This window comes from Sceloporus occidentalis, unplaced genomic scaffold (assembly GCF_023333645.1).
Source record: "Sceloporus occidentalis isolate IW3139 unplaced genomic scaffold, rSceOcc1.0.p SCAF_175, whole genome shotgun sequence".
In the NCBI taxonomy this organism is placed as follows: domain Eukaryota; kingdom Metazoa; phylum Chordata; class Lepidosauria; order Squamata; family Phrynosomatidae; genus Sceloporus; species Sceloporus occidentalis.
The window spans coordinates 465,568-487,624 of NW_028317155.1; the positions used below are offsets into that span (position 1 = coordinate 465,568).

The window sequence follows — 22,057 nt, forward strand, 5'->3', positions numbered from 1 at the left end:
ATCAATACGTTTGTGCAGTGAGCCGCTCCAAATTGAGGATGGTGGAATAGCAGAACCCGAGAAGAAGTTTTATAGCTGGAGCACAAAGGAAGAAGCAAAACAGTTCTTCAAAGAGTTGCTTAAAGACAAGGTAAAGCACTGTAATAGGAGACGTATTTTGGAACGTGATACTTTAGAAGTAGGAGATATGAAGCCCAGCTGCAGGCTTTTCACAGTCACTCTAAACTACACTAAATGGGGCAATTGTTTGACATCTTGGGCTTCTGTATATAGTGATAGGAATAAAATGATTTAACCTGTACTACATCCACTATATTAAATAGGATGTATAGTGAAATAGAACCAAATGTGTTTTGCAGGGTGTTCCTTCCAATGCATCATGGGAACAAGCAATGAAAATGATTATTAACGATCCACGTTACAGGTAGAAAATCTTATTTCCTAAAATTATTAAAAAAAAAATTCTTATATTGCAAAAAACATTATTTAACTCTTCTATTTAAGTCTAAAATTCCGTAACAGATTGTTTTCAAAAATTGTATACATTTTTTTTCCCAAGTAAATATGTTTATTTAGGCTTCACAGTAAGTTCTCCCTGCCGCTGGAGAACTGTATATTGTGTTCCATGACCTGACTCTTTGACCGCAGATCTGAAGTGTTGAGGCATGTTTGTTCAATCTGGCCTCCTTAGATGAATGGACGCTGCAACAGACTCGTAACAGAGTTTTGAAAGCATTTACCCTGATGCCTGTATTCAGTACAGGAAGCCCTAGTTGATGGCTGTGATCTCACTTTTATTCAGTTATTGGATATCGACATTAGATGTGTTACTCCAAGTTGTCTACAAGTTTTTTTTTTCTTCCTTCTCTGTCATACTTTTAAAACTTAACCTTGCTATTTTCATCTTTTGTTTGGAATGCATTGGAACTTATTTTGCTGAATGACCTTCCATGAACGTGATGAGCATACTGTATCTGAGTTTTCTGCGATCTCTTAAAAACAGAAGCTTTTCACTCACTTTTTCTGTTCTGACCCTCCATTCCTGTAGAATTTGGTTTTATTTTGTCCGCATGTAAGCAACCACCTAAAAGTCCCATAAAGAGCATGGTTTAGATTGATGATCAAAATATTTTTCGGAAAATGTGGCTTATGTTGGTGGTACAATACTTAAAAAGAAACAGTAGTACATTTCTTAAGGAACAAGAACGAGAGACGCATAAATTGCTACATCCAATGGAAAGGGGGAAAAAGTATATGTAGATTTATATGTTAGGACAAGATTACGTTTTCAAGGAGACAGCAGTAGGTTACGTTATTGTACATTTAGCGATATACATTGACATTTTCAAATTTTTCGGAAATTATTATTATTATATTAATAACATTTGGGAAGATCGTCGTTCAATCTTGTGTCTTCAATATTCCGTAATATCTGCTGTCTAAAAAAAAAAAAAATAGTAAATAGAGAACTTGGGATTTTGGTTTCAGAACTTGTATTATTCTCTCTTTAAAAAAGTGCACTTCCAAAGCTTAGTGAGAAGAAGCAGGCATTCAATGCTTACAAAGCCCAGCGTGAGAAAGAGGAAAAAGAGGAGGCCAGGCTCCGGGCCAAGGAAGCTAAAGAGAAGCTTCAACGTTTCTTGGAGCAGCATGAGAAGATGACATCTACTACTCGCTACAGGTAAGCTCTCCGCAGGCGGGAGACTTCAGTTGGGGATGAAGGAGGTGTATAATGTCACTAGATTGATATCATGACATCAAAGTCAACTATTTAACAAATGTGGCATTAAAATGGACTGTGATGCTGCTGATCTAGGTCTAGGAGGGTTTCTGAGTATAAATGAAAGTGTTGGTGAGTCCCCAATTCTGATTTACAGTCCTTATTGAGTCCTTACTAAGCAGAAATCTGTTGGAGTCAGTGGGGTTGGAAAAAGTCAGTGGCTATGCAGCCAACTTGCCAAGCTATATATTGTAGTTCTAGCTGCTTAAGTGGGCACCTAAAAATAGGGCTTTGAAAAATTTACATATGCATTGTTTCAAAACCAAAATTCAATAAAAAAAAACATTTTGCAGAAAAGCTGAGCAGATGTTTGGAGAACTAGAAGTGTGGGCCATTGTTCCAGAGAGAGATCGCAAGGAGATTTATGATGATGTTCTTTTCTTCCTAGCAAAGAAAGAAAAGGTAACGAGGAATTTAGATTTGTTTTTCATAACATAGAACTGCTACGCCTGAGAACTATATAGCATTGATGCAAAAGGCCCTGTTTTCTTCAAAGTGGGGATTTCATTCAGAAGTTGTGTTCCTCATACATGCTTCCAGATTGCCAAAAGATCCAAAGAATACCATGAAGTCTATTAAAAGTAGCGTGTCTGGTAGTACTCCTTACCATAAGCCGATGACTGCAGGCTTTGCGTGTACCACCACACACAAGCAGCATTGTGACGTGTCATGGCATCGTATCGTGCTCGTTTTGCACATGTTCATGCACGGTTGCCAAAGATCATTGAAATCAGGACACTCTTTGGGGAAGCCAGCAGTTAAGACTGTTCCAGCCAAGCCATGAGTATTGGTGTCTGAGTCAGACCAATAACATAGGGTTTTCATGAAGTAGAAAGTTTTGGTTGTGCATTATACATGTTTGCTAATAAATATGCAACCATCACACTCCAAATCCAAGGATTTTGAAACATCACTACCACTGAAAAGAAGCCTATATTTTTTTAGGAACAAGCAAAACAGCTGAGGAAACGCAATGTACAAGCACTGAAGAATATCCTGTACGACATGAATAATGTCAGCTTTCACACCACATGGTCTGAGGCTCAGCAGTACCTTATGGACAACCCTATGTTTGCAGAGGATGAAGAGTTGCAAAGTGAGTAAATTAGTGCTGACCAGCTTTTTGCTTTAAAATGTTACAACAGCTGATGGACTCTACTGCTATTGGGGAGATACCGTATATATATATACATTAAAGTGCATATGATAGCTGAGAATCCCCTAAATGCTTTCGGTGCTGGACCGCTGAGGGGCTGACACTTTGGAGTTACGGCATTTTCATCTTTAAAATATTAAAATACTTACAAAGTATATGCCTTTTTTGTTGGTGGCGCTGTATGGGACTTTATAGTGTCCCTTTAAAACTAAGTTCAAAAAGGGAAAGAACATCGATTTTTACTTTACAACATTTTACTTGAGTGGGATTATTGATTTTGCCTTGAAGTTATACTGTGTGTTTCTTTTATTCGAGATATGGATAAGGAGGATGCATTAATTTGCTTTGAGGAGCACATTCGGGCTCTGGAAAAGGATGAGACAGAGGAGAAGGAGAAGCTCAGGATTTTGGAGAGACGTCAGCAACGCAAGAATAGGGAATCCTTTCAGGTACTCCTTGCGGAGTATTTTGTTTGAGTTTTCTTTTTGCACATTGTAAAGCCAGTTGCTGTTTATTGGGAGTATACAATAAACATGATTTTAATAGGTCACAATGCCTTTTAGGTAACGTGGTTGTCAATTTTTGAAGAATCTGAGGACTGGTCACAGAATTGGAGTTTCCCGCTTCCCACTGTGAGATTAATTATTACTCCAAAAGTCTGCGACGTAGACCTACGTCTCACTAACTCTACCCTGTGCACATATATCATATATATCATGATCCATGCTCATCTTGGCCGTGATCACATTAGATTAAGACCCTACCACTGGTGAGATGAGCAAGTGCACATGGTCTACCTTGTCATGCCACCATGTTCTCTGCTTTTGATCCATGGACCCTGTGTTTATTTATATGAACTATATTGCCAGGCAAAAACATTTTAAGCCTCAGCGCTTTGATTGGCAAGCTCCATGCTATTCTAGGTGGCTTCAAAGTGAGGACCACTGTTGAAATGGAGCTAAATTTGTCTCTGTGCATAATACCTTAGGAGTCCTCTTGGTTAGGGCTTAAAGCCAAGCTGCAATCATAGCCCCCAATCTAAACGGGTGATCCTGCCCTCATTAGTGGAGCTGTGTTATTGAGAGCACTGTGTGTTTCCATTTTGACTGAAGTAGCATATAAGCAGCAAGTTTTACAGGTAATTTCACTGTAGCCAATGGTACATCTTGAACACACAGCAGCGGATGGAATGAATCTCTATCATGTATGACCAAATAGTTCTATAAAATAATTTAGTAAAATATGTTGTAATATTGGTACTTTACCTTTACTTCATAATGCATATTATCAATATAGTGACTACGTAGTGTGTTTGGTTGCGTTGTAGTAAGTTACATTTGCCTTTACATCATTGAAGAAAATACCAGTAGATGGCATTGTGACCAAAGTAGATCGTTATCAAACCCAGTGACTTTCAAAACAGATGCACTCTTTTGATAAGTAAAGCCAAATGTGGGGAAATCATGTAGAATTGGAATGAAGCAAATCTGTCCATAAATATTACTTTTGGATGGTTCTTTAATGTACTATGACCGTTATGAAACAGCTGGCTTGAATGTGCAATAACAACCGATTTGGCTGTAAATCTGCATAGAATAGAACTGTAGTAACCAAACCCCTGGGGCGGTTAATTCTTTTATTTTTTTATTATAAACAACACGTGTATTTTACCCTGTGAGAGATGAATGAGCAGAAACTTTCCTAGGGGATCCCAATTTATTTCCTGCAATAAGTATGTTAACGTTCAGGATGTTTCGGGTTATCCAGCTCCAATGCTTGTTTTCTTTTCCCTTACTTTCTCGCCTAGATATAAAGACATAAATGTACAAAATAAACAAAAAGAGTTTTGTGTAGTGACTGAAGTGTTGAGTTTTTTGTGATGTTATAACTCAACACCATTTGGAAAGCTCTTATGTGCTACTTTTCATTCTTTTGATGTTTGATTAAGGAATCCTTGTGCAGGATTTCTTACAGTTTCTATCTACATGTATGTTACTGAAAAGCTTTATCATGTGTGTCTATGAGACCTTTCTGTCTTTTTAAAGCATAGGCTTTATTTTGTAGGCTATATTTATATATATTTATGTATGACCCGTTGCCCTAGTGGGTATATTTCAGAACGATTATATGTTTAGTATATATTGTAATGTTTGTATAATGTACCTTTCAGGTATTTCTGGATGAGCTTCATGAGACGGGTCAGTTACATTCTATGTCTACCTGGATGGAGCTTTACCCTTCAGTCAGTACAGACACTCGCTTTGCCAACATGCTGGGACAGACAGGTTATTCTCACTGTTGCTTTGAATATTACCTTATTTCCATGACTGTATATACATTCACATGTGCACCACCCATCCTAAAAACTTAATTGACACAAGCATGTAAGTGGCCATTAACGTGAACATCCGCATGCTGGTGGACCAATGGTACCGTGTGTGTGTCTTCCCTGTTACACGTCTAAATGTCCTGCAGCAGTTTGATATTGCATAGACCTTTTGCTTCTTCTTCTTTTCAGTTTGTGTGTCATTTTTTCAGCCTGATTTACACTATAGAGGCAGATGAGATGTGTTGGGTTTTGGCTATGGAAAACATTATTGGCCCTCATGTTATTCAGCATAGTGTTCTTTAGGGCTGAAACAACTAATCGATAATAATCGATAATTAAAATCGTTGACAACGATTTTCATTATCGATTAGTCGAATCGATTTTTAGCGATATATAAAAAGAGTTTTATTCAGAGCAAATGCTCTGAAAAACTCCTCTCCTTATATAATCCGACCTAAAACAGAGATCGGTTTATAACGCTAGAATCCAGATCCCCCGCAACGCTGCAGGGGACCTGGATTCCCCTCACTGTCGGCCGGTGAGTGTCCGTGTGATGCGCACAGACAACTTCCGTCTCTCCCCTCCACTTCCATACACCCCTCTGATTCCTCCCCCCTCCCATACACCTCTCTGCCCCTCTCCCGACTCCCTGACAGGCACTTTCACTGCAGCTTCATAGAAGCCTCAGCGTAAGTGAAGGGCAGTAACAGAGGCTGTCTGTGCGATGCAGACCCCCACCGGCTGACAGAGAATCGAGGTCTCCTGCAGAGGATCATCCTCTCTGTCAGCCGGTGGGGGTCTGCATCGCACAGACAGCCTCCGTTACTGCCCTTCACTTACGCTGAGGCTTCTATGAAGCTGCAGTGAAAGTGCCTGTCAGGGAGTCGGGAGAGGGGCAGAGAGGTGTATGGGAGGGGGGAGGAATAAGAGGGGTGTATGGAAGTGGAGGGGAGAGACGGAAGTTGTCTGTGCGCTGTGCGCTGTACGCTGAGGCTTCTATGAAGCTGCAGTGAAAGTGCCTGTCAGCAACGGAGGTTCGCAAAACACCAGGGAGTCGGGAGAGAGGCAGAGTGGTGTATGGGAGGGGGACGAGTCAGAGGGGTGTATGGGAGCCACCCTCCCATACACCCCTCTGGCTCCTCCCCCGCCATACGCCACTCTGCCTCTCTACCCGGCTCCCTGGTGTCTTGTGAACCTCCGTTGCTGACAGGAGGCAGAGTGGTGTATGGGAGGGGGGAGGAGGCAGAGTGGTGTATGGGAGGAGGCAAAGTGATGTAAGGGAGGAGGCAAAGTAGTATATGGGAGGAGGCAAAGTGGTGTATGGGAGGGGGAGGAGCCAGAGTGTTGTATGGGGGAGGAGCCAGATTGGTGTATGGGAGGGGGGAGGAGGCAGAGTGGAGTATGGGAGGGGGGAGGAGGCAGAGTGGTATATGGGTGAGTTATAGTGGTGTATGGGGGTGTAATGAATTTCAGGGTAGCAGAGTGGTGTATGGGGGTATAATGAATTTCAGGGAGGCATATCTGGGGGAGGCAGAGTGGTGAATCAGGGAGTATAATGAATTTCAGGGTGGTGCAGGGCATTTATGGGTGGGCGGAGTGGCATATCAGGGTGCACAGTGGCATATAGGGAGGTACAAGGCATAAATGGGGGGGAGTGGCATATTGGAAGTTATAAGGCATATAGGAGGTATAAGGCATATCGATATTAGGCATATAAGGGGGGCATAAGACATATCTAGGGGGTAAAAGGTATAGCAGGGGGCTCAGTTGCATATCACTGGCATATAAGGAGTATAAGGCATATCAGGGGCACAGTGGGATATCAGGGGGCACAGTGGAACCTCTGGCATATAGGAGGGATAAGGCATATATGGGGGCAGAGTGGCAAGCTGGGGGTCAGATGTGCATAACTGGGGGCAGTTTGGTAAATAAAATAAAATATAAACAAGTGTTTTTTTCTCATAGTTTTTATTAAATATGAAAAATAGTTAACATATGAATTAATATTTACTAATAACTTTGTATTAAAACCTAGTTTGAGAAACACTGTGTTTGGGTTCTTGTAGCTTTTATTATTATGTCAGTAAAATAAGAAGGTGAATAGAGAGAGGCCATTGCAATAAAGAGATAAAAGTGTAAATTGTACGTTTTTTATTACATTATTTGAAATAAAAAAAAAAATGCTTTTTTTTATCCGATTACTCGATTAATCGAAAAAATTATCGGCCAACTAATCGATTATTAAAATAATCGTTAGTTGCAGCCCTAGTGTTCTTTTTTGTGTTTATGTCATACTCAGGTTCAACGCCACTCGACTTGTTTAAATTTTACGTGGAAGACCTAAAGGCTCGTTTTCACGATGAGAAAAAAATCATTAAAGACATATTGAAGGTGAGCATCAATGATTCACAATTCAACATGACGGACAAACCAAGGTATATAAGTGGAAGAAAAGCAGTAAAGACATTTCATTCAGACAGACAAATAATGTGTGTCGTTCTGCTTATCTGGTGTAAAACTATCTAGCCTGTATTTTTTCCTTTCTTCAAAGCTCTTATATCATTGTTACCTGCAATAAAACAGCTACTGAACGGCACGCATAGAACACTTGAAGCTGTTGTTCCACCTACCCTGTTCAGTTTTAATACCTTTGTGACTGAGTGCAGCACTAAAAAAACATAATTCCTAATACTTCTACAGATAGAATTCTTCAATCATGTAACATTTTGACTCATTCATATTTTCTGTCTGAACACTCAATTGTCATGTGACTCAAAATCAAGCATTTATATGTTGCTACCATAGAAACAGAAATATTCTTAAAAGTTTCCCATTAAACCCTCGGAGTAAAGAATAAAACTGAGATCTGCTATGGTTTATTTGCTTAGCATACTGCAAGTGTGCAAGTAATGTTTTGTGGAACAGCACCTTTAAAATCTATATTACAGCCGTAAAAAGAACTCCTCCTGGAGCATGGCAGCTATAGAGAAATAAAACCATTAACCCCCTTTATTAAGATCAATACTGGCTTCCAATTAATATTTCCAACTGCGAAATGTGTAACTCGGATACACAGTTGGGTAGTTAGGATGACATGGAAACATTGATGAATTAGTACTTCTAGCAGCCATGCACGTTTCTACGTGTTTGCTGGTCAATTTTATTATATTGATTGTTTCTCTGTTTTTTTGTCATGTTTATCATATGTTTGTTAAACCATAATTCCCATTTTCAATATTTGATGAACCCACGCAAATTATACTATGCTTTGTTCCGTGATTGCAGTAATACTCCACATACACATATTTCTAAATTCCAGAGGACTATCTTTTAAATATTACCCTATTTAAAAAAAATAGTATTTTCTTAGCGCTGTTCCAAGTTGAATGAGCATAGATCCCTTTGAGGACCTCTCTTATATGTCACGGATTCAAGTGATGTCCACTGATCTACACCCTGTGGTCGGAAAGCATGGCTCCATAGCCTGCATTGCTGATCGCAATGTGTTTGATCAGCCAGTAAGGGCAGACTCTCCTGGGTCTCTTCTCTCCTCCTTGACGTTCACTCCTTTCCTTACCCTCCTGGGTCTCTTCTCTCCTCCTTGAAGTTCACTCCTTTCCTTACCCTCCTGGGTCTCTTCTCTCCTCCTTGAAGTTCACACCTTTCCTTACCCTCCTGGGTCTCTTCCCTTCTCCTTGAAGTTCACTCCTTTCCTTACCCTCCTGGGTCTCTTCTCTCCTCCTTGAAGTTCACTCCTTTCCTTACCCTCTTGGGTCTCTTCCCTTCTCCTTGAAGTTCACTCCTTTCCTTTTCTATTTCTTAAAAACTATAAAAGCTAAAAATGTTCATACACTACGGGAAACATTTTCATTCTAAACACTGACGTTTAAGGAATAAAGGGGGAGTTGACGGTAGAGTTGTGTTTCAACCTTAAGTGTGTCAATAACTTATTGTGCATATCTGTGTGTTTTTAACATACTTTCTTGGAAGTGCCGTTTCAAGCGAACACCTTAGCTGACTTCAGCAAAGTTATTAATTGTGAACCAGTGAGTGGTTTGGTAAATTGGGCTCCTTCTCGGAGGAATAATGTGTTACCTCCCCCTACAGGATCGCAGCTTCAGTGTTGAAGTAAACACTACTTTCGAAGACTTTGCTCACATCATCAGTTTTGATAAGCGGGCAGCTACTCTAGATGCAGGAAACATTAAGCTAACGTTTAATAGCGTAAGTGACCCTGGGCAGCTGCCAAATGTGGGAGAATGGGTGGCGGCAGGATGCACCGCGTGGCTTTAACCAGAACAGAAGATTCATCCCACTGTTTAATTTGGCCTAGCTCTTGGAGAAAGCCGAAGCTCGAGAACGTGAACGGGGAAAGGAGGAAGCTCGAAAATTTAGGAGGAAGGAAGCTGCCTTCAAAAGCATGTTGAAGCAGGCGGCACCCCCTCTGGAACCAGACTGCACCTGGGATGATGTAAGATCAGTTTGTGCTTGTTGCTGGAGACTCTAAAACTTAGAGTGGATCTGTCACCTTTCCCAAATTCTACTGTTCTGTGCATTAAATATACCTGAAAGAACCCGAAATATGTCATTCAGCACCCCCCATCTTTAAATTAGGCATCCCTCTGTGTTCCCACAGGTAAGAGAGCGCTTTGTTGGTGACGGTGCTTTTGACCAAATCACGGTGGAATCGGAAAGGATCCGTCTCTATAAAGAGTTCCTGCAGGTTCTTGAGGTATGTCTTCATCATGCAGATGTTCCCTGTACGTTTAATTTAGAAGGCACAGCACTTAGTGTCTTCTATGGTACATAATGTCAAAACTAAGGAAAATAAATGATGTTGTAGTTACTGTGAATTAACTATCCTGGGCAGTCATTTTCGCTATCAGTTGATGCAACATCAAATCAAAATCACGTTTTATTGTGTAGAAGCAAAAGGCACTACTGGCATCAAGTGATGGTTACTAATGATGCGCCTCTTTGTGGGTCTCTGATTTGGGGGGGTCTGCTGAAGCATGAGTTGACCTGAGGGTATCCCCAACAATGTGTGTCTTGTTGTAGTATGTAGTAAACATAGCACAATGAACATAAGGTTAGTATAACATCTCTGACTAAGTTAGTATCCCACCTAGCAGAAATGTATCAGAAATGTATGAATGAAGTCAACAATATGAGAAGATCTTGTTTATGGCCATCCGTTCTCATTTTTTGGGGTGGATTTCTTGTCACTATGCCCTGAATTCCCTTGTAACTATATTTCATGCCCTGAGCCTGTTCTACATGCTACATTTAATATCTGTGCAGAATTCCAGGATATATTAGACGTAAATGGTAGTCATGTTTTGCACTTATTACAATGCAGAATGAATATCAACACCATCACTCCAGAAGTAAAAAACACTCCAAAAAATCCAAGAAGCACCACCGTAAACACTCTCGTTCCCAGTCCCCAAACTCTGCTGACAGAGGGAAGAAGAAAGCTCCAGACACATTTACAGGCTGGGAGAACCCTGGAGGAGAGAAGGCAAGTTCCTGATAGGATTTTCTCACTTCTGGTTACATAGTGTGACCATATGAATAGAATACAATACAAGAATACAAGCAAATTTCAGCATCGCTAGATCCAAAGCTGTTATAATCTGGTATAGTAAAAAAGTTCAACAGGAACCTTTGGGAAGGCTTCAGTTTGTAGAAAACAAAAACAGGCATAGGTGGTTGAAATACCATACTGAATGAAGTTCTGGATAAACAACCAGCTCAGGAGATCCTATCATCAATTGAAAGAAGAAATCTAATCAAGTCGACAATCAGTAGTAGGTATATTATACAAGTGCGTATGTCAGACAACCTTTACATTTGCTTTTACATGTACAAGATAGTACAGCCAGAGACAGATTAAACCATGTTATTATTAAATTGGCATTTAAAGTGTCACCAATTATTGTAGAAAGGGGTATCTTGGGAGTGTTGTTGTTCAAAGCCTACCTCCGTTGTATTGCTCTTCATAGGGTTCAGAAACTGAAGATGAAAATCATCACCACAGAGCACAGAAAAGAAAGAAACGAAATTACTCTGAATCTGGCTCTGAAATCTCCTCATCTGCAGAATCAGGTAACGTTTGTCAAGGTTATAGACTCGGATCACACAGCAACTGCTCATTCTGACCTTGTCCTGCCATTTAATGTTACTGATGAGACAATGTTGTCTTCTAAAAGTATAATGTTGGTTGCTAGACGGGTTGTCCATTAATAACCCCTTTGTATTTTTGTCCAGAACATAGTTCCAAGAAATCCAAGAGACAAAAAAAGAAGAATAAGAAAAAGAGGCACAAGTCGGTAAGTCAAGAGGCATAAGGCTCATTTGTCCCAAGTGGTGTAACAGGCTGGTAAAAGAACTCTGGGAAGTAAGTCAAGCTGATCATTATTAGATGCTGTTTTATCTGCACAATAGAACAGCCCTGAAAGTGAAACAGAGAGGGCTAAAGAGAGAAGCAGAAGAGAAAGGGAGCAAGAAAGTGATCAGCCGAAAGAGAAAGTAAAAGAGAGAGATCACAATCAAGAAGAGTCAGTAGACAGTCGGCGCAAATCACTGAAACAGAGCACGCGGAGAGAGAAAGTAAGTGGGGGATCCTGCTTTGGATGTATGCGGTGCAGCGCAGACAGTGGCATCCAGCAGATTGTGTAGATATTAAGTATAAACAGCTGATCTACTAGAACCCAGGAAAGCTAAGTAGCCTCTCACCCTGTGCTGAGGTGTCCCACTCACTCCAACAACATATGGTTTCACAGGTAATACCTCCCAACAGTTCTGATTTTTTTAGCTGCTGTCCCACTTTTAGGGGCATTTGGGATCATGGGCCAGTGGCCCAGGAGTCTGTAAAATCGGTGGAGGTTTGGTGCTTTTGTAGCTTCCACATGTGCAGCACTAAAAAATATATTGGTGGAGTTGAGTGTCAGTTGCTAACATGAAATGGTTCTGCCTTAATAGGGAAGGTGTGGGAGACATGGAATAGCAGATGTGATAAAGGATAATACAGGTCAGATGTATTAATTTGCATGGATAGACATAAGACTAACCTAAACATAATAGAAAAAGGCTCCAGGCACTCAAGGGTTCCACTCAGGCAGGTTTATTGAAGGAGAAGGACAACAAAGTTTCGACCTCACGATGAGGTCTTTATCATCTATTTAACACTTGATAAAGACCTCATCGTGAGGTCGAAACGTTGTTGTCCTTCTCCTTCAATAAACCTGCCTGAGTGGAACCCTTGAGTGCCTGGAGCCTTTTTCTATTTTGATTTACTGGGGAGCTGGCCCTTCCTGGCACAGCTAAGCACCTGAGTTCCTGTGGTGTGTGGCAGATTCCTGATTCTGATAACCTAAACATAAGACATGGTTAGGAACTGAGTAAATAAGTTTTATTTTCTGTAGAATGCATGTACAGATGGAATTAGATGCCATCAAATTCTATGTTTAAAGGAACACACCTGACTGTGTTCTGACTTTTTTTTTTACTGTAATAACAATGGAATTAGTGTTATATGGTATGAAACGCCATCCACACAAAAAGTGATGGTTACTTATCTGTGGTAAAAGGGAGTTTGGTATAGGTCCCCTTCCTGCCAGAACATACTTGAAAATGAGAAATGCCAGTGTACTTTCTGAACACCCAAGCAGGCTGTCTGGAGACCCCTTGTGGAGGCATGCGAATATCCGCTGTATAATACTGTAGACACAGGTTTGGACATTTATACACCAAACTGGCAAATTATATATTATATTAAGTAACCATGAGGCTTGAGTACTGTATTTTGTATGGTGCATTAAATTGTCTAGGTGTCTAAACATTTCTAGATGTAGTTCTTTAGAATGTATGTGTATAATCTATCCATTTAAATTACACTAATACTTAGCACATCCTATTTCCCCCTCCAGTCTACATTCATATTACCAGCACTCAAACACAAACCTTGCAATGTGGTGATTTGACATGGCAGGAGAGCTGGTGTGCTTAGGCCAAAATACATTCAGTACCTAAGCCTCATGTTTATCAGTGTATATGTTTGCAGTTTGGTGAATGCTTTGTATTCACAGGATTATACAAAGTTTCCTCTCCACAAGGAGTCCGCATAAAGCCTCAATTGGCCATAAACAAAACTAAAGAACCATCGCTACAGTATATGACCAAAATTATGTGGACACCTGACCATCACACCTATAAGAGCTTGTTGATCATCCCATTCCAAAACCATGGGCGTTAATATTGATTGATCACCCCTTTTTGGCTATAACAGCCTCTACTTTTCCGTGAATGCTTTCCGTAAGACTTTGGAGGGCATCTCTGGGAATTCGTGCCCATTTAGCCAAAAGAACATTTGAGGTCAGGCACTGATGTTGGACAACAAGGCCTGGCTTGCCATCAGTGTTCCATTTTCTAGCTGTAACATAATTGCAAAATACTTTTCTAGTGATCAATTAGCCTTTTAACTTTAACCTTGCATTAGCAAACACAACATATCATTGGACCACTAGAGTGATGGGAGTGATAAAAGGCATTTGTACGCCTATGAAGATATTCCATTAAAAATCATCCATTTCCAGCTGCAGTAGTTATTTACAACATTAACAACGTCTCAACTGCATTTCTGATCCATTTCAGCTCAAGTGAGAGTGAAATGACGCTTGCGGTGATGTCCTGTCCTCCGATTGGTGGATTGAGAACATGACATCAGGGCAAACATCACCCTATTGCCCTCAGTGCAAAATTACAGCACTTGCAGTGACGTCATCTTCCCCGATTGGAGGATCAGGAGAGGATGTCACCCAAAGCTCCGCCATATTGCCCTCAGTTGGCGCTTTCTGTAACTGAAACACCGCCATTTTGGTGGAAGCTGCGGGTTATGTCTGTGGAGATGCAGAAAAAGAAAGAAGATTAAGGATTTAGGATTGACGATAGAATGGAGAAGAGAAGGGAGAAGATAAAAGATAGAATGTGAAGTAGATGAGGAGGAAATGCGGAAACAGAAGTGGTTGGCGGAGAAGGTAGGGAAAAATACAGAGTGTGTGAGAGAGAGAAAGAGAGAGAGCGAACGAGAGTGTGAGAGAGGGAGGGAGTGAGAGTGAATGCAGGCACCGGGCAACGAATTTTGTTCCGAACTGAACGAGCAGGGAAAGAAATTCTTGGCCTAAAAAAACGAATGGGCCGAAAACTCAAAAAAAAATAATCTGCACACACCAGGCCACACTGCCATCCCTCTCTGGGCCCAGATTAGCCGGGAACTGCCCTATAGACAGGGGCAGAGCACAGGGGGCCATCTTAACAGTATTTGGTATTTTGGAAACCGTACATCTTGTTCCTCCAACTAGATGATTTGTTTCAGAATTTGGGTGACACGTCTCTGTTGTGTGTACATGTCGGTCATTTCAGTAGCATCCCGGAATCTGAATGTGTATGCTGTTTAGGGTGTGCTTCCCTTTCTGTAGTTTCTGTGCATAAAGGGCCAACACTGGAGTCTCCAGCAAGAATGGCTGAGCTGGCCCTGTATGATGCATACTGAAGAAATCTTACTGATTTAACTATCCATTATACAGGACTAGCTCTTCATGCAGCATAAGCCCTTTGGCGTTGCCATCTCTGTGGAATTTTCTTCGCTTTCAAAACTGACTGGGAGAGACAAAATTGCAAAAATAAAACTTTTTCCAGCCCCAATTTAAAGTTACCGTATTTGCTTGATTATAAGACGACCCCCCAAAATTTGAATATTAAGAAAAAAAGAAAAAGCCTGAATATAAGACTACCCTATAAGAAAAATGTTTTACTAGTAAATATTCATTCACATGTAAACTATTTTTTCATATTTAATAAAAACTATGATTGAGAAACCTGCATGTTTTGGATTTATTTCCTTTTATTTGCCAACCTGGCCCCAGTTATGCACATCTGTCCCCCAGCTTGCTACTCTGCCCCCCAGATATGTCTTACACCCCTATATGCCACTCTGCCACCCAGATATGCCTTATACCCCCTATATGCTACTTTGCCCCCCCCTGTATGCCACTCTGTCCCCCTGATATGCCTTATGCCCCCTATATGCCTTATTCCCCCTATTTGCCAATCTGCCCCCTGATATGCCTTATACCCTCCCTATATGCCCCCCACTTACCAATACATCCCTAGACTTGTCCCCCATGCTCCCTGGTGTTAAGTGGGGGCAGCTGATTGATGTCTGCCTCTGCTGCTGCTACCCAGGACTTAAAATTAAGTTGTTTCTCTCTATACTTCACAGGATCTAAAAACGACAATGTTGGTTCATTTTCGTTTGCGACTGCAATATCTGCTCCAAATTGTTCCCTTTATTTTTATATAATGGCTGTAGGACCAGAGAACATGTATCTGTCTTTCTCCGATTAGCCCCAGGTTTGGAAAATGCAAGGGCTAATTCAGTTTATTTGACGTTGATGGTTTCAGTTAAGAATGGAAAAAATTAGGTACTGCGATGTTCCTTTAATGCCTGGAGCCCACAGCATCTTAATCCTTGTAAGCGCACTGTATTTTCTCATTTTATGTATCTGAATTGGTAAGTAAAACATATAGATATATATTTATATATATTTATATATATATATCCATCCCTTGACTTTGATAAGTAAGAGAGTCCCTCTGTCTGCTTAGGTTTGTGGAGCCCGGGGAGAGGTGGAGCGGGAGAAAGAATGTGTATGTATGTGAAAATGTACATTTGCCTGTTACTATATGTGTATTAGTTATAGAGGGGGGAATATATAGGCACGCATAGTGACAGGGCGCTTCTGAACTGTGGCATTGTTGGACCCGCACTGCTTCCTGCAACATAAGAGATTTTAAAATTTTAAGACTCACTCTCCCAATAGTTATACTCTGCGGGCTGAGAATTCTGGTTTAATAAATGTACAAAATTCGATTTTTAATATTTTCAGATGTAATTGTTGAATTTATTCCTGTTTATCCCTAATAAAAATAAGCATGGGGTAAGATGGCATTCTCTGACCTTTTTAATTTTGCAAGTGGCATTATAATTATTTATTAATTATAAAGCACCATCTTATTCAATGAGATTGTAAAAATGGTAAATGCCTAGGGTGGCATTCCCTCTCGATCACTACTATAGAAATCACTTATCTGTCCCACCAGCCCATTAATACCATGGAGAACTCTCCCCTGTCAACAAAGCCTCTATTGCGCTGTAACTTATCTTCCAAATGTGTTCTTAAGAGGCAAAGCGCTGGTATATAATGTCTTACCCCAAGGGTTGACAAATTTGGTTTAGATCTAGGCCCCAATGATGCTTTTATTTTCCTATATTACCCCATTGACTGCAGGTAAAGGATATTTATCGGGGTAATATTACATAAAAACACACCTTTCTTCTTTGCTGCACCACTTTGTATAGTTTCACAGTTAACCCCTTCATGACACCATGAAGACTGAAATGTATATTTAACCATTAGTTTTAGTGTACTTGCCAAAGATTACATTCTTTCAAGGTTCATATGAAGCCATATTGATGCTAATAAATATTATTTATTAGCACCAAAATATAAAGTGTAAAACATTCAAATGTGTCTCTGGACTGTCAGCCTAGGCCAGCATATGTCACTGGCTGTATATGCAACAAGGCTATTAACCATTGAAAAAAAAGTGGGTTTTCTCTCACGTTGTCCTATAAGCTGATTATTTGTGGCATTTGTACTAAAGTCTTAATATCCAAAGGTCCAATTCCACATTAACCTAAATGTACATTGTATTGTTTCCCACAGGCGGTATGATAAGGAGTCAGGGTGCTCCTCAAGTATATTGGCTAAAATAACAGAGACAGAACCCATACAAATGGCTAATATGCAGCTGCCATAGACATAAAAAACACAAAAAACTACTTTTACTGTAATGCCAGTGATACATTTTTAATGCACGATGAATAGGAGATTAAAGATCTTAGGTCAGAAAGTTGTGACTACCCTGCAAAAATTCATGATTGTTGGGATTTATGATGTAGGCCTGCAAAAGTAGTTTAGTCATCAAACACTAGTCTTTTCAAACTGAAAGATTATGGTCTCAGTCAGCTGCTTCTTACCCCATACCCCATTTTTCCTTTAAACGCAGGAGGTGGGGATATCCATGTCGCTAATGGCTAAATGTAAACAGTTTAAAGATTTATTGAATAGGTTTTTTTAATATGGAAATCTGGAAAATCACAAGTTCCCAGGTATGTATATGATAGATACAAAAGTGCCCCATCAATAAATTATAAAGAAAACCACTAGAATATTTACATCCATTAAGCAGTAAAGCAGAAGCACAGAGCCCTAATTATGGCCTCACCTGGTCAGTGAATTGTGACATGTCGGTGGAGAGCGCTCATCTGTTTACTTAGTGTAGTTGGGAACTCGGCACTTGTAAGGAGCTACTCATAGCGGACTTGAAGTGTTGTTACCATCAACATCAGAACTACATACCAAGAACTACGGAGGAGTGTTGTCTTCTCCCTGAATTAAGGTGGATTGTAAGGAGATGCTGCCCCAGAAAACTGTGTACATTTTTCAATGTTAGCTTTCACTAACACCGCAAAAAGGAGTAAGGATCAAAAGAAAAAGCTCATGGCCAGTAAAGTCCCAGTACCCAAAAGCAAAAAGGACAGTAGGAATACTGAGGAAGAGAGAGGGGAAGAGAACCGAATGTACTGCCAATCAGGGGGACAAGAGCAGCCTTTCCCAACATGAGAAAACGCTGTGTGGATACAAGCAGAAAAGCAGCCAGATTCTGAGGCAGCAGGAGAAAGCAAAAACAGAGGAACCTCTGGAGGAGAGCATACGGTGTTGCCGTGGACTGGTGGTCCTTTGGGGTGATTCTATTCCGCATGCTTAACAGCTTTACCATTCTATCATGGTAATTGTAGGAAGGCAATGTTCTTTTCCATTGTATATGGAAACCCTCAGTATATCAAAGACCTCTCTGAAGAGGCTGTGGACATGTTGAAGCATCTTTTGATGAAAGATCCTCAGTATCGCCTCGGGATCGCAGGATGTATTAGGCGGCATCCATTCTTTCAGAACATTAAGTGGGAGGATATAGAGAGCCGCCATACCAGCCAACATCAACATCAAATCTCCGCTTGCAGATACTGCAGGAGATTCCATCAGTTTTGGAGGCCACAAGGGACGCATCCTCTTAATCTTCTTTATCTTGCTCTTCATTGAGCAGCCGGAGTCTTTCTGGCTTTTCCTTTTTGACTCCAGACTGGATGGCCTGAAGAATGGACTGAGCCCTGGCCAAGTGCATCAAGATCTGCTGTTTCCATAAGATCATAATAAATTTGAGAAACACCTACATTTTTTGTTATACAACACGAAGGAATAATAGCTACAGGTGCCGTTGTTTACAGATAGCTCTACATGGCTATGACCTCACAACAGAGCTTTTGCATTTGACATCACACACAGATGGTATATTGAAATTTATGGAGACGGGAATGTCCCAAATAAAACTCAATTCATGTTTCATGTTTAATTCATGTAATATCATAACCTATATTTTTTTTTCTATTTTTCCTTAATTAGCAAATAATGGATTTTGAAATGACATCCACTACTAAATGTTGTTCAGTCTACGATTCCTTAGCACGCCTTTAATAACTTTCAAGTAATAATCCATCACATCCTTCCTCATTAGCATCTCTTATTTCCAGGGTTGAGACCAGTATCATCGAGTGATGCATTTTGGAGGCCGCAGCACTCCTATATGTACACATTTGACTAGATTTTAATGTTCACATTAACCCAGTCCATTATCCCTCCTTCAACAAACTTTACAGTAGGTACTATGTTCCCCTGGCATGTGCTAAACCCAGATTTGTCCATCAGACTTCCAGTGAAGTGATTCATTACTCCAGAGTCCAGTGGCGGTGTTCTTGACACCACTCCGACGCTTGACATTGCGCTTATTTAAGACCTATGTGCAGCTGCTTAGCTATGGAAACCCATTTCATGAAGCTCCTGACCCACAGCGCTTGTGCTGATGTTGCTTCCAGAGGCAGTTTGGAACTGACTTATGGCAACGGTGGCAACCTACGACAGTGCCTCGCTTAAAGTCTCTGAGCACTTCAGTGACTTTAAGTATGGAGATGACTGCTTATGCGCTTGACTTTATACCTGTTAGTTAGAGAGTGACTGAAACCTAAATGCAATAATTACAATGTCTACTTTTGATCATAAAGTGTAGCAGGATGAGCACATATATCAAGCGGATTAACACGTATTTGCAAGTTTGGATCTGAACACTGGTAATTTGTTAAATATGGGTACATTTTATGGCATTGATGCTGCCCGGTACCAAACCATGTATTTAGACAACACTCCCCCCTTACTTACTCCCGATAGAAAGAAAAGAATAGGAGTTTTCCCATCTTCCTTGTGCTCATGTTATGTATGGAAATAAGTTTGTAAAGTGCATAAACTATTGTAATTGGTGATTCGAGTGTTCTCCTTTGCTAAGAAAACACTTTATTTACTGAATATACTAATTTTTACATATTGAGACTAAAGAGTGCGTCTCATCTCACCTTGATCTCCACTGCAGCTGATCACAGAGTGATCTATTCACTAAAGGGAGAGTTGGCAGTAGTTTCTACTACCGGAAGAGCTTGGGGAGCCTTTTATCATTTTTAGTTGAACCACTGAGTCTCCATATACATTTACAAACACTATACCTTACACAGGGTCAACCCAACCTTTCTGTCTAGAGAAACCTGTCAAAAGTTTATCCTTCATAATGAAGTAAGTTGAAACCACAGATAATTTAGCCTGCAAGGGGATCCATCAGGAGGTCCCAACAAGGTATTGTGTGTTTATTCTTTCTGTCAGGGTCTTATGGCAGTGTGTTCCCCTATGTACCTGTGGGGAATATTACAGGTTAATATAGTCCTAAGGTCGTTCATAGGTTACACTTGCAGGAGGAGTATTTTTCCCCTTGAAAGTAATGAAGACAAATTCTTCTAGCTCCATTCTTGCTTTCTAAATAATATTAAGTAGCTCTCCTTTATGTATTTTAAAGTATAGATTAATGCTTTACAAAAAAACAAAAATAAACACTCTGTCTTTGTACTTTCCAACTGTTTTTGTTTTAGACAGGCTGGGACACATCAGAGAGTGAACTCAGTGAAGGCGAGTTGGAGAAGAGGAGGAGAACCTTGCTCCAACAGCTGAGTGATGATCAGTAGTTTTAAACAGAAGAGTGCGGTGTCCTTGGTTTTTTGTTTTTATTTTTTAAATTATTTAAGTTGACAGAACTTTGCCTTCAAGCGTTATTTTGATTGGTTCCATTAGCCAGACAATTCATAGATGTTGTTATTTCTGCAAAGCCATTACTTAGTATGAGGACGTGAGGACTACAATTCTTTGTTGTTGAGAAGCTGGAAAGCTACACAACTATTTGGACAGTGCAAGGTATTTATTAAAAAAATTAAGTTGAATTCACGTATTTGAACGATCGATTGTATAGAAAAACATATGAATATTTCTTTTTACCAAGACAGAGTTCAGAAAAAAGGGCTTTTGTCATTGCCCTGTGGTTATAAGGAATATATATGTAATATTTGCCAGAAAAAAAGTCTAACAAATTTATTTCTAGTTGTCACCTACCCATGTTCCATAGCACAGATTCCGTTACATGTGATGCAGCATGCATCATAATTTTGTAAATATTTATGACACAAATATTGTCAAACATCCTTGCAAAATGCAACTTTATCTGCAAGACTTCTCTGGCTTCACCTACTGCACTCAACTGTTACAGACACTGGGTGCACTTCATGAAAGTCACATTGGGAGAAACATGAAGTCAGGATCACCCATGCAATGTATGTTTTCCTGCTCTTCTACTTCAAGTAACAAAAACCTACCAACTGTTGGGAGTTCCCCTTTAACAGATGGAAGGAGAGACAATCCTCCTTATTTCGGATGCTACACTTGCCCAGATGTAGGCTATCTTTCAGCCTAGGCAGGCACGTCAGTCGCATGGCATGACCACAAACTCTGTAGACTAAAAGGATGCGCCCTCTTGGGCAAGGCTAGGATCCAGAGTAAAATGCTTTCATGTGAGACTAGAGTGCCTTATAGCACCCTTTACTGGTGATATACAGATACCAGATATGTTTTTCCCCCAATTAGCTGTTATACCCATCTACTTAAAACTAGGTGGGAACCTGCAACTATTTGGCTAAATGACATGACCAACGACTGATTGGAGTCTCGGTCTTTACATCAGGAAAAAAAAACTGGCTAGATGGGCTGAATGTTTCGTGCAGACAAATTCTATGTTTCTATGTAATGTGCACAAGAGTTTGGTTAAAAACCCAGAAAGTAGTGACATCTTGGTGGACTGCTCTTACTGAAGAGTGACGCTTGCAGAATCGCTGTGAATTTTAGCTCCTGTGAGTCCCTGGAGCAAGTTCTATAGGGCCAAAAGAATCTCACCCCTCAGAAAGCAAAGCATTCTGAGCAGCAGCCATGTAGCGACGTATCCTCACTTTAGGTGGCTGTTAATGTGATTTAATTTTTCCCCACTTGGTTGAGGGCGAATCCATGTAAGTACAACCTGTACCTCCAGATGAAAGGCATTCATAGACTGCAAAATAAGCTCTCCAGAAGTTTATTGTTGACAAAAACAAGAAAAGATACAGAGGGCAGAAATGTTTTTTTTTTCCTGAAATCTGAAGAAAAAAATACCTGTATCAAACAAATACTGGCTTCATTATATTAAAAAAATA

At 40.3% G+C, this 22,057-nt stretch overlaps 1 protein-coding gene across 1 annotated transcript in view; it reads left to right on the forward strand.

The window, feature by feature from the left end:
• Nucleotides 1-20,509, forward strand: part of LOC149279011 (pre-mRNA-processing factor 40 homolog A-like) — a 35,595-nt gene extending 15,086 nt beyond the window's left edge. Inside the window, exons 9-24 of the mRNA XM_089501503.1 lie at nt 19-130; nt 360-424; nt 1,517-1,681; nt 2,074-2,182; nt 2,726-2,876; nt 3,252-3,385; nt 5,107-5,221; nt 7,565-7,656; nt 9,373-9,489; nt 9,599-9,736; nt 9,902-9,997; nt 10,625-10,724; nt 11,293-11,373; nt 11,536-11,597; nt 11,713-11,877; nt 20,417-20,509. Of these exons, the coding sequence (XP_089357629.1) occupies nt 19-130; nt 360-424; nt 1,517-1,681; nt 2,074-2,182; nt 2,726-2,876; nt 3,252-3,385; nt 5,107-5,221; nt 7,565-7,656; nt 9,373-9,489; nt 9,599-9,736; nt 9,902-9,997; nt 10,625-10,724; nt 11,293-11,373; nt 11,536-11,597; nt 11,713-11,877; nt 20,417-20,509 (1,795 nt within the window). The remainder of the gene's footprint in view (nt 1-18; nt 131-359; nt 425-1,516; nt 1,682-2,073; nt 2,183-2,725; nt 2,877-3,251; nt 3,386-5,106; nt 5,222-7,564; nt 7,657-9,372; nt 9,490-9,598; nt 9,737-9,901; nt 9,998-10,624; nt 10,725-11,292; nt 11,374-11,535; nt 11,598-11,712; nt 11,878-20,416) is intronic.
• Nucleotides 20,510-22,057: the final 1,548 nt, after the last annotated feature.